Source organism: Phycodurus eques, chromosome 23, assembly GCF_024500275.1.
Source record: "Phycodurus eques isolate BA_2022a chromosome 23, UOR_Pequ_1.1, whole genome shotgun sequence".
NCBI lineage: Eukaryota > Metazoa > Chordata > Actinopteri > Syngnathiformes > Syngnathidae > Phycodurus > Phycodurus eques.
Genome location: NC_084547.1, coordinates 3,786,030 through 3,802,527, shown reverse-complemented (window position 1 = coordinate 3,802,527; position 16,498 = coordinate 3,786,030). Strand labels below are relative to the sequence as shown.

At 46.7% G+C, this 16,498-nt stretch overlaps 1 protein-coding gene across 1 annotated transcript; it reads left to right on the top strand.

The window, feature by feature from the left end:
* The first annotated feature begins 3,096 nt into the window (after positions 1 to 3,096).
* polr2a (RNA polymerase II subunit A) lies at positions 3,097 to 15,823 on the top strand. The gene is made up of 28 exons (XM_061668990.1): positions 3,097 to 3,448; positions 4,079 to 4,211; positions 4,297 to 4,433; positions 4,540 to 4,713; positions 5,109 to 5,390; positions 5,560 to 5,721; positions 5,823 to 6,043; positions 6,136 to 6,268; positions 6,348 to 6,472; positions 7,041 to 7,251; positions 7,329 to 7,538; positions 7,616 to 7,784; positions 7,873 to 7,967; positions 8,048 to 8,251; positions 8,329 to 8,551; positions 8,693 to 8,876; positions 8,957 to 9,128; positions 9,205 to 9,310; positions 9,456 to 9,661; positions 9,735 to 9,998; positions 10,189 to 10,396; positions 10,472 to 10,572; positions 10,638 to 10,925; positions 11,080 to 11,283; positions 11,368 to 11,554; positions 11,633 to 11,746; positions 12,251 to 12,400; positions 12,476 to 15,823. Exons 1-28 carry the CDS (start codon positions 3,362 to 3,364, stop codon positions 13,624 to 13,626), a joined length of 5,901 nt encoding a protein of 1,966 aa, XP_061524974.1. The 5' UTR covers positions 3,097 to 3,361; the 3' UTR covers positions 13,627 to 15,823.
* Positions 15,824 to 16,498: the final 675 nt, after the last annotated feature.

The window sequence follows — 16,498 nt, the reverse complement described above, 5'->3', positions numbered from 1 at the left end:
GCTGTCACTTGGAAAGCAGACGCGCGGGGGCGCTGGTGGACCATTGAATGCTTTGTCGTGTCACATTTCCCTCATATAAATAAGTATTACAGTACCTACCGTGACGATTTTATCCTAACATATTTGAGGGAGGTAGTTAGGTAAGACGTTCTGCAAGAAATAAAGAACGAGAGAAGGCTGGCTAGAAACCACAATGTGAATTTACGCCACTGTTTAATAATGTCAAACTTAAGTGCATATGTAATAAGAGAAAAAGCTTTGGCGCTCACCCTGTACAAACTTGAAGATGCCTTCCAAGTCAGTTTTGAACACCATGAGTTTCCTGTGACTGTGAGGTTTGCCCTGCCGCACCTGCTACAAATGAAAGCAAAAAAAAAGCAGCCTATCTGTGCACTGCCAGAAAAATTCCCAAACAATTGTCGCACAATTGCCAGCTCGCAGAAGAATACAACAAAGTGACGCTGGTTCAAGTGTTTTTATTCAAACATAAACTGAGTCAAAACTGACAGTTTTCGTTGGTTACAGTTCAACATTAACAATGCTTACAGACAAATGTTTACCGTACTTCATTTGCCGTACTTCATCCTTCCTGTAACAAAATCAAAACATTCACAATCTACTTTTCTCCAATAGCTGACAGCAAGATCTATTGGATGTACACATTTTATTTTTTAATGAAGGGAGGGAGGGAATTTAACGGCTCACCGTCACATTTAGGGTCTCCACCAAAGAATCACGACTCAAGACTTGAAACCCCAGCCCCAAATTGAAACCGTCACCCTGACTTGAAACCCTAACACTTACTTTGAAGCCCTATCCTGTAGTACTAACCCTTGCTTGAAACCATAATTCGAAAACCCTACCCCTGGCTAGAAACCTGAATCCAGGCTTTTAACTCGAGTCCAGTCCTGAAACCATAATTGTGAAACCCTACCTCAGGCTTGACACCCTAACCCTGTCTTGAAAGTTTCAAGTTAAAACCACCTTATTTTAAAATCCTAGCCCTTGCTTGATACTGGGATAAATTAAGAGTTGGCCTCAGAAGCTTTTGCGGATTTGTATGGTGCCTTTGGTAATCACATTGTTCTCGAGAGGTTTGAGGAATGTTGGCGGACACCTCGAGCATTTACAAGCACGACGAACAAATAACTACAATTTGGGGCGTTTTGACTTCCTTTCTGAAACGGCTTCCAGACCTACTTGCCTCCCTTCTTTATATTTTGTGTTTTCCCCCACTTTTGTTTTTAAAAAAATGGGGAGGAAAATTTGTACGAGTGACTTCACTTCAGTGCAAATTTAATCAAACGCAAACATTTTAAGTTTATACCTACTTTGGGCCCACCCGGTATTTATTAGCGTCAGTGAAGTGGTAACAAGCACGTCTTGTCACAGCAGGCAAATATGCAATAACAATAGTTAGCTAGCAAAATGGCTTCTGTCTTCAACAACAAGTCTAGACTCCTCTAAAATACAAGCCCAAGAGAGTTGTCGTTATACCTACTTCGACATATTCTCAAAATATACTTGAAATAGACCATTCGAATTAAGTATTGTTCAAGTGCGCAGCTTTTTAACCGGGACACAAACGACGACGTTATCCGCGGGCTCCATTTTCCCTTTAGTCCGTTGGCTAACTCCGCCATGTTGTACCCACAGCTAAGCTAAGAAACTCTCGTCGATGTCCCCCAACTCCCTCGGTCTAAAAATGCGGACAACAAAATATAACGTCGTCCTATAAACGTTTTATGACTATTTTAGCCACGAGAACGCGTGGAGGAAGACAAATGGGAATCCAGCTGAATCTGGACAATTAATAAGGGAAGAGGTGCGAAGCTAATCGTGAAGTGGAAGTCTCAACGCAGAGCGTAACGACAAAAACACATTTTTTTCCAATAAAAGCGGTTATCGAGTAAAGGCCTATGTGGCCAAAAACAACATATTTGAGGCCCAAGCTTCGGTGTACACTCACATTCTTAACAGTGTTTAAACTATTAAGTTAAAATACTTAAGTGTTATCCAATACTTGCGTGTTACAGAGGTATTCCAGTAAGGCAAATACAAGTTTGTAATGAAAAATACACGACATTTTGCTGGCCTGCAGTCAGCTTCATCATCCTCATCATCGAGAACAGTTTTCAAAGCGTGGGCCTGCGACCAAGTCAAGTCGTTTTAGAATAGTTTTTTTTTTTTTTAAAGCATACAGGTAACAGTTTAGTGCGATGTAATAAAGAAAATAAACTACATTTCAACATTAGCAGTCAAAAGACAGTGAGGTGACAACATTTAGCAAAGACCGAAGGCTTCCCCGGATTTTCCTACTCGGCATGCCGGCTTCCCAATGCGGCGTCGGGCCTTCGCATTCAGGCGAGTCCGAGGCTTTCAACCGAGTCCCACGGATCCCAAAGTGTCGATGATGGAAATCCGAGCCGTCGACGATGATGGGGGGGAGGGGGGGGGGAATCTAAAATAAATAGTCCAATACACGGTGTTTTGTAACAACACACTGTGATTCGACAATAAGTGTCTGTTTAATCACACAATTGAATGGGCCGCAACTCTAAGGCTCCTTTCTTAGCGCCCAGGCTCACCCACAGCGAGACCAAACCGAGAACAGACTTTTTTTTATTTTTGCTTTGAGGGATGAAATCCACCTCGGCTATCATCGGCAAACATCGGAAACGGGGCGGGTTTTGCTAAAATAATTATAAGGAGACAAAAATCCTGACCGTGATTGGACAACTATTTATTCCTACTTAATATTAACAAGCTAACGCACCAATCGGGAGAAGTGTATTTACCATTCGTACGTTCCAACGCTTGCCACACGTAAGCCTGCGTAATCGGTTGCGAGTTGGCCAATAAGAATGGATTTTGAGCAAACCAACGCCCGCCTTTGTTTGCAATTGGCTGGGAAACTAAACGTATATATTCATTGGCTGTACGTGAGGCAAAATAATTTATTCATAAGACTCCCTAGCTCGACCAATGAACGTTCGACTCCAGCGAGCCATGTCCCACCCACTGGGGAGTCAGACCCTGCCTTCCTGCCTGAGCAACCCCGTAGCAGCCACTCAGTCTATATAACCGCTCGTCGGGCGTTCAGTAGCTCAGAAGTGCTTAGAGAGCACCACGGTGTAGATCACAAAAGGGAAAGGGGGTTGTTAGTCGTCTCTTAGCTCGACTAAAAGCACGATTAACTCGATTTTAACAGGCGACTGACAACAGAGGTCCCTGGGATACCGCCACCGGAGACTTTCCGGTCACCGTTGGTGGCCTGCTCAGGACCGCGGTGAATACTTACAGGCTGATCCTGCTCACAAAGCGACGTGTTGACGAAGAACGCGTCTTTTGAATAGACAGGATGCACGGACCGCCCTCCGGCGACAGCGCATGCCCCTTGCGCACGATCAAGAGAGTTCAGTTCGGCATCATCAGCCCTGATGAGCTTGTAGGTCTTCTGCCGGGGGGAATGGGGGAGATTGTATTTATTCATTTGCAAATCATATAAACACGCCTTCCCTGATTTCGCGACTAATGTTGTAGTTTGACATTTGTGGCAAAGACACGGATCTAGTTTGCAGTGAGCAATGCTAGCCGTTAGCCTAGCCTAGCTCGCTGTTTCCAGGCTTGGGCTCGAGCTAACGAGCATGTTCGAAGAAGTTTACAAACTTTAAGCACACCACTTTCAGTCAAAACGATTCACGTGATCTCGTACAATTGTTTTATTTGCCGCAAACGAGCACAGTACGCGATATGTTTACTGCTCTTTTTTTTTTTTTTGTGTGTTTTTTGTTTTGTTCTTTGTTTTTTGCTTGTGATCGCATTGTAATGAATGGAATAATACCATTATTCATAAATAAAAAATACATTGGAGAAAAAAAAGGTCACTTATACATTTTTTTCTTACCCTCAAATAAGTTTTCTACAAGGTAAATTACATGAATACAATCAATGCCAATCTATTTGGTGGAAAATAACTGCATGTGATGGATGAAGGTTAAAGCCGTGCTTCCAAATGTCTTCCAAGCTTTTACTGATGACTTATGAAGCTGTGATACTGATTGCACATCTCTTTTAGAAACGAATGTCGGTGACAGAAGGGGGTATCAAATACCCCGAAACTACAGAAGGTGGTCGTCCGAAACTCGGTGGCCTTATGGACCCGAGACAAGGGGTCATAGAACGAAGTGGAAGATGTCAGACGTGTGCAGGTACAGTATCGTAATGGCGTCGTAACCTATTTTGTGTGTAGGTCACTTGCTGTCTGACATTGAGTTTACTTGTTTTTTTTTCCAGGCAACATGACTGAATGCCCAGGGCACTTTGGGCACATTGAACTGGCAAAGCCCGTTTTCCACGTGGGCTTCATTTCCAAGATAATGAAGGTTATGCGTTGCGTATGCTTCTTTTGTTCTAAGCTCCTAGTGGATGCGGTAAGTATGTTTGCGCATTTTAATTTCCGCTTGAGTGGAACGTTTTGTCCGTTTTTATAAAAAAAAAAAAAGAAAGAAATCAAGCAACTATATTCCTTATCTGCAGAACAATCCAAAGATCAAAGACATCCTTACCAAATCCAAAGGGCAACCCAGAAAGCGCTTGACGCACGTGTATGAGCTGTGCAAAGGTAAAAATATCTGTGAAGGAGGTGAGGAGATGGACAACAAATTTGGGATGGAGCAGCAGGAGACAGAGGAGGACATCACAAAGGAGAAGGTATTTGGCATAAGTTTAGAGGTCATAGTTTGATGAAACACAATATTAATCAGTCTGCATTCATGGGTGACAACAGAAATATAAGAATATTGACTGGTGAGAGGCTGAAATTCTGAGGATTTGGACAATTTCCTTTTAAACAATGTGTCTTAAACGATTATTCAAATAGTTATCGATGAATTGTTGCACCTCTAATTTGAAATAATGCCATGTTTTTCTTTTTTTTTTTAACTAAAGGAATGGATATTAAGAGCTCTTTTTTCTATCTGATTGATGGATTAATCAGGATTTTTATTATTATTTTTTTTTTTTTTACCGATTAATCGCTTTATAAAATAATGATTAGTTGCAGCCCTACTTCTTCCTGACTTGTTCTACCTGGGTGATCTACGCAGGGACACGGAGGCTGCGGGCGCTACCAACCTCGCATCAGACGCTCTGGCCTGGAGCTGTACGCTGAGTGGAAGCATGTGAATGAGGACTCTCAGGAAAAGAAGATCCTGCTGAGCCCCGAGCGCGTGCACGAGATCTTCAAACGCATCTCGGACGAGGAGGACATCATCTTGGGCATGGATCCCAAGTTTGCACGACCGGAATGGATGATTGTCACTGTGCTGCCCGTGCCTCCTCTGGCTGTCAGGCCTGCTGTAGTCATGCAGGGCTCCGCTCGCAACCAGGTAAGACTGCCGGAATATATGCAGTGAAACCTCAAAAAATGTTTTTGAATTGTTTATATACACCAAAATATACTCCCCAAAACACTTTAATACCATCTAAAGTTCACCTCACAGCAAAAAGAACTCTGATGCTCACTATGTACCACCGTAAACATCGTCTGTTCTACAGGACGACCTGACCCACAAGTTGGCCGACATTGTCAAAATCAACAACCAGCTAAGGAGAAACGAGCAAAGTGGCGCCGCAGCTCACGTCATCGCGGAGGACGTCAAGTTGCTCCAGTTCCACGTTGCCACCATGGTGGACAATGAACTGCCAGGCCTGCCCAGAGTATGTTTGGGCCTTCATTTGTCCACCATTCCTCAATCATGATTGGACCATGTCAATTTTAACCCTTGTCACATTCTTGTCCACCCCCCCGTCTGTCTCAGGCAATGCAAAAGTCTGGCCGTCCCCTCAAATCTATCAAACAGCGTCTAAAGGGGAAAGAGGGCAGAGTCCGAGGCAATCTGATGGGCAAACGTGTCGACTTCTCAGCGCGAACCGTCATCACCCCGGATCCGAATCTCCAAATCGACCAAGTGGGCGTACCGCGATCCATTGCGGCCAATATGACTTTCCCGGAAATTGTAACACCCTTTAACAACGACAGGTAAGAGACTTTAACCAGCTCGTAAACGCACGTGAGGTCAAAGCAGCCAATTGTGGAAAAATAACTGAGCTTCATTTTGCCATTTTTGTTAGACTGCAAGAGCTTGTGCGACGAGGCAACAGTCAGTACCCCGGAGCCAAATACATCATCCGTGATAATGGAGACAGAATTGACCTGCGATTTCACCCCAAACCAAGTGACCTTCATTTGCAGATTGGCTACAAGGTAAAATCCAAGTAATCCCGATTACCTTGAAGACAACGATTGAACGAAATATCACAGTGGCTGACGGTTGTTCTCTCAGGTGGAAAGACACATGTGTGACGGAGACATCATCATCTTTAACAGACAGCCCACACTGCATAAAATGTCCATGATGGGGCACAGGGTTCGAATTCTGCCCTGGTCCACATTTCGACTCAACCTAAGGTATCAGTGATATTTGCAAATGTGTGTTTTTTGCCCATTACAGGGCATCTTCGCGATTTGCAGGGGTTGGGGACCAAGCCCTGCCGCAAATATATAAAATAGTTTAAACTGTAAGTACACGACAAACTACAATCACAAAACATGATCTCAAACTCATCTTACAACATTGCCCTTAACAATAAATGGTTTAAAGATTTGATTTAGGGGGAAAAAAAAATGCACCACAAATGCATGTGTATATGCACAAGCGGCAAAGACTCTCCTCAATTTAAAGTAACAATCCAGGCTTAATTTAGCTCCTCCCTGACATAAAAAGATGTTCGTCTCTCAAGTGAGATGAATCACTTCAACATCAATTACTGCTTTCCTATTAGCCCTATTAGCCAGCTTTTGTGCCATCTTGTAGCATCTTAGGAGATAGGTGCCAACCTGTGCATTTTTCAGCAAATAGTTATGTTCCACAGAAGAATTTGCCAATCGACAAGGGTTCACTCTATTTTCACAATTGGTGTTAAAATGGCTGCAGTGAAAGTTGGCTTAACTTGCCCCGCCGCTCACCTCCCTCCAGTGTCACCACCCCATACAATGCCGATTTTGACGGGGACGAGATGAACCTCCACCTGCCGCAGTCCCTCGAGACGAGAGCGGAAATTCAAGAGCTAGCCATGGTGCCGCGTATGATCGTCACGCCCCAGTCCAACAGGCCCGTCATGGGAATCGTGCAGGACACTCTCACGGCCGTGCGCAAATTCACCAAGAGGGACGTCTTCTTAGAGCGGGTGCGGCGACGGAGCGCCAGACTCTTCTTTCGTTGGGTTTTAACGTTTTGAGGTAATCACACTTCTCCTCACCGCAGGGCGAAGTCATGAACCTCCTCATGTTCCTCTCCACCTGGGACGGGAAGGTGCCCCAGCCGGCCATCCTCAAGCCCCGTCCGCTTTGGACCGGCAAGCAGATCTTCAGTTTGATCATTCCCGGACACATCAATGTCATCCGCACGCACAGCACCCACCCGGACGAGGAAGACAGCGGTCCTTACAAACACATCTCACCCGGTGACACAAAGGTATTGAAGTCATCATTTGCAAGTCAAAGTGAGAGTTTGGGTACAAGCAGCCTTATGTTTGAGTATTTGCCTTTTAGGTTATAGTGGAAAATGGCGAGTTGATCATGGGCATCCTGTGTAAGAAGTCTCTGGGAACGTCAGCCGGTTCCCTCGTCCACATTTCTTACCTGGAGATGGGACATGACATCACCAGACTCTTCTACTCCAACATCCAGACTGTGGTCAACAACTGGCTGCTCATTGAAGGCAAGGCTGAAAACTGCACCGTTGCAACTTCCAATACATGATCGTGGTTTAGTCATCAAATAAAGTTGTCGTTTCCCCCCCCCCTTAGGTCATTCCATCGGAATTGGTGACTCCATTGCTGATGCAAAGACTTACCTTGACATCCAGAACACGATCAAGAAAGCCAAACAGGATGTGATAGAAGTACGCGTGGAGCATTTCGTTGCCGTTATTACATTGGACCACGTCGAACAAATGTTTAATCTTTGCCCGCCGCCTGACAGGTCATCGAGAAGGCCCACAACAACGAGCTGGAGCCGACCCCTGGCAACACGCTGAGGCAGACCTTTGAAAACCAGGTCAATCGTATCCTCAACGACGCCCGTGACAAAACGGGCTCCTCGGCTCAAAAGTCTCTGTCTGAGTACAATAACTTCAAGTCCATGGTGGTGGCCGGATCTAAGGGCTCAAAAATTAACATCTCACAGGTAGACGGGGCTTTTCACCTTGAGAGGTGAAAATCTTGAATCCCGTCATGGAAACTCAATATGACCTGCTCTATTAGGTTATTGCTGTGGTGGGGCAGCAGAACGTGGAGGGTAAACGAATTCCGTTTGGCTTCAAACACCGCACACTGCCTCACTTCATTAAGGATGATTACGGACCCGAGAGCAGAGGCTTTGTGGAGAACTCCTACCTGGCTGGCTTGACGCCAACTGAGTTCTTCTTCCACGCTATGGGAGGCAGAGAGGGTCTGATCGACACAGCCGTCAAAACAGCTGAGACTGGTAAGCTGACCTGAATGGTGGTGCGGGGGTGCAGTACAGTACTCTTCAGTTACTTGCAGTTTTTCGTTAGTCACAGCATAGCTCGTTCCCAATCCCCCACAATTTGTACAGAAGCTTAAAGTATCTTTTACACTCATCCAGGTTACATCCAGCGGCGTCTGATCAAGTCCATGGAGTCTGTGATGGTCAAGTACGACGGCACGGTGCGAAACTCCATCAACCAGGTGGTGCAGCTGCGTTACGGCGAGGACGGCCTGGCGGGAGAGAATGTCGAGTTCCAAAATATGGCGACCCTCAAACCATCAAACAAAGCCTTTGAGAAGAAGTATGGCTCGTACCTGTGCATCCTCCGGGGCTTTGTTTTCACGAGGGACGGGTCAATGAAATGTCATGCCGTCAATCCAGGTTCAAGTTTGACTGCACCAACGAGCGAGCGCTGAGGCGAACACTGCAGGAGGATGTGGTAAAAGACGTGATGACCAACGCCCACGTGCAAGGCACACTGGAGAGGGAGTTTGAGAAGATGAAGGAGGACAGGGAGAACCTCCGAACCATTTTCCCGACTGGCGACAGCAAGGTGTGCCACCGTGTCTTTGTCCGCCCTTTTCTCCTTTTAGCGACTCACATGCTGCAATTCTCCTCCTCCCCTGCAGGTGGTGCTGCCTTGCAACATAGCGAGAATGATTTGGAACGCTCAAAAGATCTTCCGCATCAACACTCGCACTCCGACGGACCTCAATCCAATTAGGGTCGTCGAAGGTGCGTTGGAAAATTGTGTTTTATATTTACGAAACATGCACAGAAAAGACACAATGACTTGGGACTCTCTTGACATTTGAAGGTTAAGACTTGAGACTTGCACATGTATGACTTGATCCCATCTCTGGCCTGTTCGGCTCATCAGGTGTTCAAGAGCTGAGTAAGAAGCTGGTGATTGTGAACGGCGAAGACCGGCTCAGCAGGCAGGCCCAGGAGAATGCCACGCTTCTCTTCAACATCCACCTGCGCTCCACACTCTGCTCCAAGCGCATGACGGAGGAGTTCCGTCTGACCACAGAGGCTTTCGACTGGCTATTGGGAGAGATCGAGACCAAGTTCAACCATTCTATTGTGAGTTCAGCATTTTGCAGGTCTCTCCTATGGGTCAAGTTGTTCATCACGCATGACCTTCTTTTTCTCCCAGGCTCATCCAGGTGAAATGGTCGGGGCGCTGGCTGCTCAGTCTCTCGGAGAACCAGCCACCCAGATGACACTGAACACCTTCCACTACGCCGGTGTGTCGGCCAAGAACGTGACACTCGGCGTGCCCCGTCTGAAGGAGTTAATCAACATCTCCAAGAAGCCCAAAACGCCCTCGCTGACCGTGTTCCTGCTGGGCCAGGCTGCCCGGGATGCCGAGCGAGCCAAAGACATCCTCTGTCGCCTGGAGCACACCACACTAAGAAAGGTGAACAGAGCATATAGCTTTCTCTAGAGCTTTCCAGCCACTCTTGAGTATTAATATAGGCAATATTAAACATTTTAGGGGGGGGGGGGGGGGATTACTTGGTGTTTTTCACTATTCGGGACCGGGATTAGTCACTACTGGCCATGAATTGTGCGAAACTGACCCCCAAAAATAACGCATTTTGTTTTAGGTGACAGCCAACACTGCCATCTACTACGACCCCAACCCCCAGAACACGGTGGTGGCCGAGGACCAGGAGTGGGTGAACGTCTACTACGAGATGCCGGATTTCGACGTGACGCGCATTTCCCCGTGGCTGCTGCGCATCGAGCTCGACCGCAAGCACATGACCGATCGCAAGTTGACCATGGAGCAAATCGCGGAGAAGATCAATGCAGGTGCGTTTGCGCATTCAGTCGGGAGCTGTTTTGACAACTGCGACCTTTTAAACACCTGCGTGCGCATTCCCGAAGGTTTCGGAGACGACCTGAACTGCATCTTCAATGACGACAACGCAGAGAAGCTCGTTTTGCGAATCCGAATCATGAAGAGCGACGAGAACAAGTTCCAAGAGGTATGCAGGTATAACTCTAGCACTCTAAAGTCGCAATATTAACCTCATATGACTTTCTTGGCTAGGACGAGGAGGTCGTGGACAAAATGGACGACGACGTCTTCCTGAGGTGCATCGAGTCTAACATGCTCACCGACATGACGCTTCAAGGAATCGAGCAGATCAGCAAGGTGTACATGCACTTGCCCCAGACGGACAACAAGAAGAAGATTATCATCACCGAAGATGGCGAGTTCAAGGCTCTGCAGGAGTGGATCCTCGAGACGGACGGCGTGAGCCTCATGAGGGTCCTGAGCGAAAAGGACGTCGATCCCGTCAGGACCACCTCCAACGACATTGTGGAAATCTTCACGGTAAGAAAATGTTCCAATGCCAAAACTGGAAAATTTGCTTTTTTTTCCCACTAGGTACGCACTTTTAAAAATGATACCACATAATTCCCCCAAACTTTGCTGACCGAGAAGTCATGGCGCATAGACTCCAATTTGAGAACCACTTGTATTGCAGGTGCTTGGAATTGAGGCTGTACGAAAGGCCCTGGAGAGGGAGTTGTACCACGTCATCTCCTTCGACGGCTCCTACGTCAACTACCGTCACTTGGCCCTGCTCTGTGACACCATGACGTGCCGCGGTCACCTGATGGCCATCACGCGTCACGGCATCAACCGGCAGGACACTGGACCGCTCATGAAGTGTTCCTTTGAGGAGACGGTGAGAGGGTCACTTTACTGTCAACCCAGCTTGCTCAAAGAATTAAAAGCAGTAAGTTGAAGTCTCTTCTTCTCCTTCATCCAGGTGGATGTGTTGATGGAGGCTTCATCTCACGGAGAGAGCGATCCGATGAAGGGCGTGTCTGAGAACATCATGCTCGGCCAGCTCGCCCCTGCCGGAACAGGCTGCTTTGACCTGCTCTTGGATGCCGAAAAGTGCAAGTACGGCATGGAGATCCCAACAAACATACCTGGCATCAGCGTCGCCGGGCGTAAGTGGAGACATTTAGAAGATGATTTATTTTGGTTTTTGTTTGACAATATTCCTGATTGGTCTGTTCTGTTTTTAGCCACCGGAATGTTCTTTGGCTCTGTGCCGAGTCCCATGAGTGGCCGGTCCCCTGCTATGACCCCTTGGAACACCGGAGCAACACCGGCCCATGGCGCCTGGTCTCCCAGTATTGGTGAGTGGACACGCAGCATTCTCTGTTCGCTACTCATGAATACAACTTTTTGCTGATTTTATTTATTTTAGTTTTTAATTAGGATTTAAAAATGTTTTAGCTATCCTCCATTATTGGCTGAACCACTTCGCCCAGGTGCTGTTTTTGGGCTCTTTCTGAAACACTATTCGTACTACTTTTTTATTAGACAGGTGGCTTTGGTGCCATCTTGTGGAAATATGTCGAAGTGACACATCTCAATTGAGCAACTGGAGCTAAGTTAAGACGAGGAGGCAGAAGTAGTTTCGAGAGAGTTGTAGTCGCATTTACACAATCAAATCCTTTACAAAGGATAATGTCGTAAAGTGAGTTTGAAATTATAAACTGTTTTGGAATCATAGATTGTGGTATATTTACAGTTTAAACTATTAATATAGGCAATTATAAAAATGTTTAGGGGGGCATCAATTGCTGCAGTTTTTCAGGGATGATTATATATTTTGTGACCTCCCATTTCACTTCCAGGAAGCGGCATGACCCCTGGGGCGGCCGGCTTTTCCCCGAGTGCGGCATCAGACGCAAGCGGCTTCTCGCCAGGTTATTCCCCGGCTTGGTCGCCCACTCCTGGTTCCCCTGGATCTCCCGGACCTGCCAGCCCCTATATCCCGTCTCCAGGTTGGTACCACTTAAAAGTTAGCGTGGAGATGAGCTAAGGAAGAAAGATGAAAGAAACTTATGTTTCCTTTCCAGGTGGCGCCATGTCCCCCAACTACTCGCCCACGTCACCTGCCTACGAGCCCCGCTCCCCCGGCGGCTACACCCCTCAGAGCCCAGGCTACTCTCCAACGTCACCTTCCTATTCTCCGACGTCTCCCTCGTACTCTCCCACCAGCCCCAATTACAGCCCAACATCTCCTTCCTACTCTCCCACCTCGCCCAGTTATTCCCCCACGTCTCCTTCTTACTCTCCCACGTCGCCCTCTTACTCCCCAACCTCCCCCTCCTACTCCCCTACCTCCCCATCTTACTCTCCGACGTCCCCCTCCTACTCGCCGACGTCACCCAGCTACAGTCCCACTTCGCCCAGCTACAGCCCGACGTCGCCAAGCTACTCCCCCACTTCTCCTTCTTACTCGCCCACCTCCCCCTCCTACTCCCCCACATCCCCATCATACTCTCCCACCTCGCCGTCTTACTCTCCCACCTCTCCCTCCTACTCCCCAACAAGCCCCAGCTACAGCCCCACATCGCCAAACTACACACCCACCTCGCCCAGCTACTCCCCGACGTCGCCCTCCTACTCTCCCACATCACCCTCCTACTCCCCAACCTCCCCCAACTACACGCCGACCAGCCCCAACTACTCCCCCACCTCCCCCTCGTACTCTCCGACCTCACCGTCCTACTCGCCCTCTAGTCCTCGTTACACCCCGCAGTCGCCCACCTACACACCGAGTTCCCCCTCGTACAGCCCCAGCTCCCCCTCCTACTCGCCCACCTCACCCAAATACACCCCGACCTCCCCCTCATACAGTCCCAGCTCGCCAGAGTACACCCCCACCTCACCCAAATACTCCCCAACATCACCGAAGTACTCCCCCACCTCGCCCAAGTACTCCCCAACATCTCCTACTTATTCTCCGACGACACCCAAATACAGCCCCACCTCGCCCACCTACTCCCCCACCTCTCCGACTTACACGCCCACCAGCCCCAAATACTCCCCCACCTCCCCGACGTACTCGCCGACGTCGCCCAAGTACTCGCCGACGTCGCCCACGTACTCGCCAACTAGCCCGAAAGGCTCCACGTACAGCCCCACCTCGCCTGGATACAGCCCCACCTCGCCCACCTACAGCCCAGCCATTAGCCCCGATGACAGCGACGAGGAGAACAACTGAGGTGCGGAGGAGGAGAAGGAGGAGGGCGGACCATGCCTGTAAGCCCCTCACATTTTTGACCATCCGACCAGTTTGTCCTGCGTTCGCTTCCCCAAACAGTGAAAACCATTATTTGAAAGACAAACTGCTTTGCCTGAAGGGGGAAAGAAAGGGTGCCTTTTCCTGCCTTTTTGTTTTGTTTTTTTGTTTCCCAACCCAACCAGGCAGAATACAAAAGGCGAAGAGGAAAGGAAGAGCTGCCCCCCCCCCCACCCCCTCCCCTTTTACCTTTATAGTTCACTGCCTTCAGCCTCTGAAATGTCGGACGTAAAGGTGTTCAGGAAAGGCCAACATTTTGCCAAGTCTTTTTAGAATGTGGATTGTAATTTGCTCCGGCGATTAATGGAGGAATGGTTCCCCCTCCCCTCGCCACCTTTTTATTTTATTTTTGTTTTGTTTACGGCATATTTGGCACTGAGGTGTTGCTGCTTCCAGGCGTGCGTTAAGAAGCGCGAACGCCGCGGATCAGGGAAATGTCATCAAACAGCATGATAAGAAAGTGATGCCGTCATGCGTCCTCGCTGCTTCCTCCCTCCACACCACAAAAACTGAATGATGTCTTAAACACCCACCAGCACCCAACCAGCCTCTGGCATCTTGGAGGCTTTTGCATCAAAGGCAAAAAACAAAAACTGGCAATGGTATTCCCTTAATACTGGGAATTATTTTCTGTCCTTAATTTTGACGTGAAGAAATCGGCGCTGCTTTGGGCATCATTTGCATGTGGGGTAGTACATAGTAATCCAACTGTTAGGTTGAAATATTTCCAGTCCCACCCGGGTCTTTCTAATGTTTGCCCCATTTCTGTTCAAATCATTTTGCCTATTCCATTTATTTAAGAAAGAAGGTTAAACTACTATTCTGTGTGAATATGAATTTATTTTTTGTTGTAGATGCTTTTTTCGCTTGTTTGCTCTTTGATGACTTTGCAAAGTTGTTGCAAAAATTCTCAAGTTCTTACGGAGGAAGACACAAGGGCGGGCGGGGGGGTGGTGGTGGTGGTGTACCTTCCCACGTCTTCCCTTCACCTTATGTCTCCAAAGTTGTGAACCCTTCGTGGTCAGCATTCTCCATCGGTCCTCTTGTCATGTTCATTTTGATTAACCAGCCACAAGATAAGTGGCTTAAGTATGACTGTTTTTCCAGATACTGTCCCTTTCATTTACCAAGCTCGGTCTCTTTCGCTTTCCCGCTCTGCGTCCAATGTTGTTGTTCTTACCAGTGTCTGGAGGATTCGTTGTGGATCCGCTCTGTTCTGACTGGGAGTCCTGAGGGGGGGAAAAAAAGGAAATGTAAGCCGTGATCGTTGTTGCTTAGCCCCGCCTAAAAAATTGGAGAGGATGGCACCTCCTGGCCTTTTATAATGAAGCAGGGTGTTATGTTTTGTTTTTTTGCACTTGTTAAACTGTTGTGTCCACTTCACTTGTCTGGTCAGGACGCTGTCCGGTCTATTCAGGAACATCAGGATTCCCAGCTTGTACGAATGAGTGTTGGCAAGTGTAAATCAAAGGGCGAGACAGGGTTTCATGCAGAGGAAAGAAGGAAGTAAATTTGGCGCTGTATAGAGATAATTTCACAATCTCATTTTGTTGTATGTTCTGTTTTTGATTTGGGGAATAAAGTAAAAGTTTTACAACAAGTTTGTAATTTATTTTTGGTCTCAGCTGTGGGATGTGCACTTTTTGAAGTATTTGTACTGTACTATAACAAGCATGTTCCATATTTCCAGTATGTTGCCCATACTGATGTTTTTTTTTTGCTACTGGCTACATGTTGTAATTTCTAACCACTATTCACATTTAGAGTTCAGTTAAACATATATAGTTTTAATTCGCTCTTAAAAACTCTAATATTTCCAGGGTGGTGGGGGAAACAAATGTTATACCATGCTTGTTCAATTTCTTTTCCATTGTAATGCTTGGTACCATAAAAGGCGCTGTATATTTACCTGAAGAACACAACGAACATGACAAAATAATACTTTGACCTATTTGACATGCTTAAGCTCAACTCATTTGTATTCCCACTGATTTTGGTTACTATCACGAAAACCATGGAAAATGGCTAACAGCAAGCTAGCTATTTTTGTTGTCATCATTAAATTTGTCCAAACAAATGTAACTAATTGTACCAGGCATTAAAAATGAACAAAACACAAGGGTGGTCTGATTTTTTTGCCCCGTGAATGTATATATTTTGGGATGGTTAGCTCCCACCAAAGTACAACTGCGTGTGTTGCACCTGCACGTCACACAAGAGGACGCTGTTGCCTTGCGTACAAAGAAAATGTTACCGCGAGTGAATCGCCTCCCCCCCCCCCCTTTTTTTCCTTTACTTCTTCTTCTTAAGACAACAAAATGTGATATTAGGGGTTTAAGTAACACATCATAAAGGAATTAACGTACACGTTTGTCGCACAGATGGCAAGCTAGCAATCCCAGGATGCAATGCGTCCCGCGTCGATCACAAAACTACAGTTGTACTAATAAAATACTAAAACACTAAATATTATTATAATGTTCAAATCAAAAAATAAAACAATTGTCTGTCCTACATTAAAATAAAACAAAAATTATGGTTTACGTCTGTCACGTTTGCTCGCAAACTTGCTATCCCAGGATGCATTGCGTCATATAAACATCATCCTACTATTACTACTACTACTAATAATAATAATCATCATCATCATCATCATTATTTTGAAAATAAAGGAAGAGATTTTTTTGTGTGTAGCTCCATTAAAATTGTACAAATTTTGGTCTTTACAGTACATCTGTCACGTTTGTTGCAAACTGTCTATCCCAGTATGTATTGCTCTCTTATAATCATGCAC

Bases quoted from the DNA above. Each gene is read 5' to 3' on its own strand.
- polr2a (XM_061668990.1), top strand. From the start codon at position 3,362: ATGCACGGACCGCCCTCCGGCGACAGCGCATGCCCCTTGCGCACGATC. The intron at 4,212-4,296 runs GTACAGTATCGT...TTTTTTTTCCAG, and splicing joins AAGATGTCAGACGTGTGCAG to GCAACATGACTGAATGCCCA. The intron at 11,747-12,250 runs GTGAGTGGACAC...TTTCACTTCCAG, and splicing joins CGCCTGGTCTCCCAGTATTG to GAAGCGGCATGACCCCTGGG.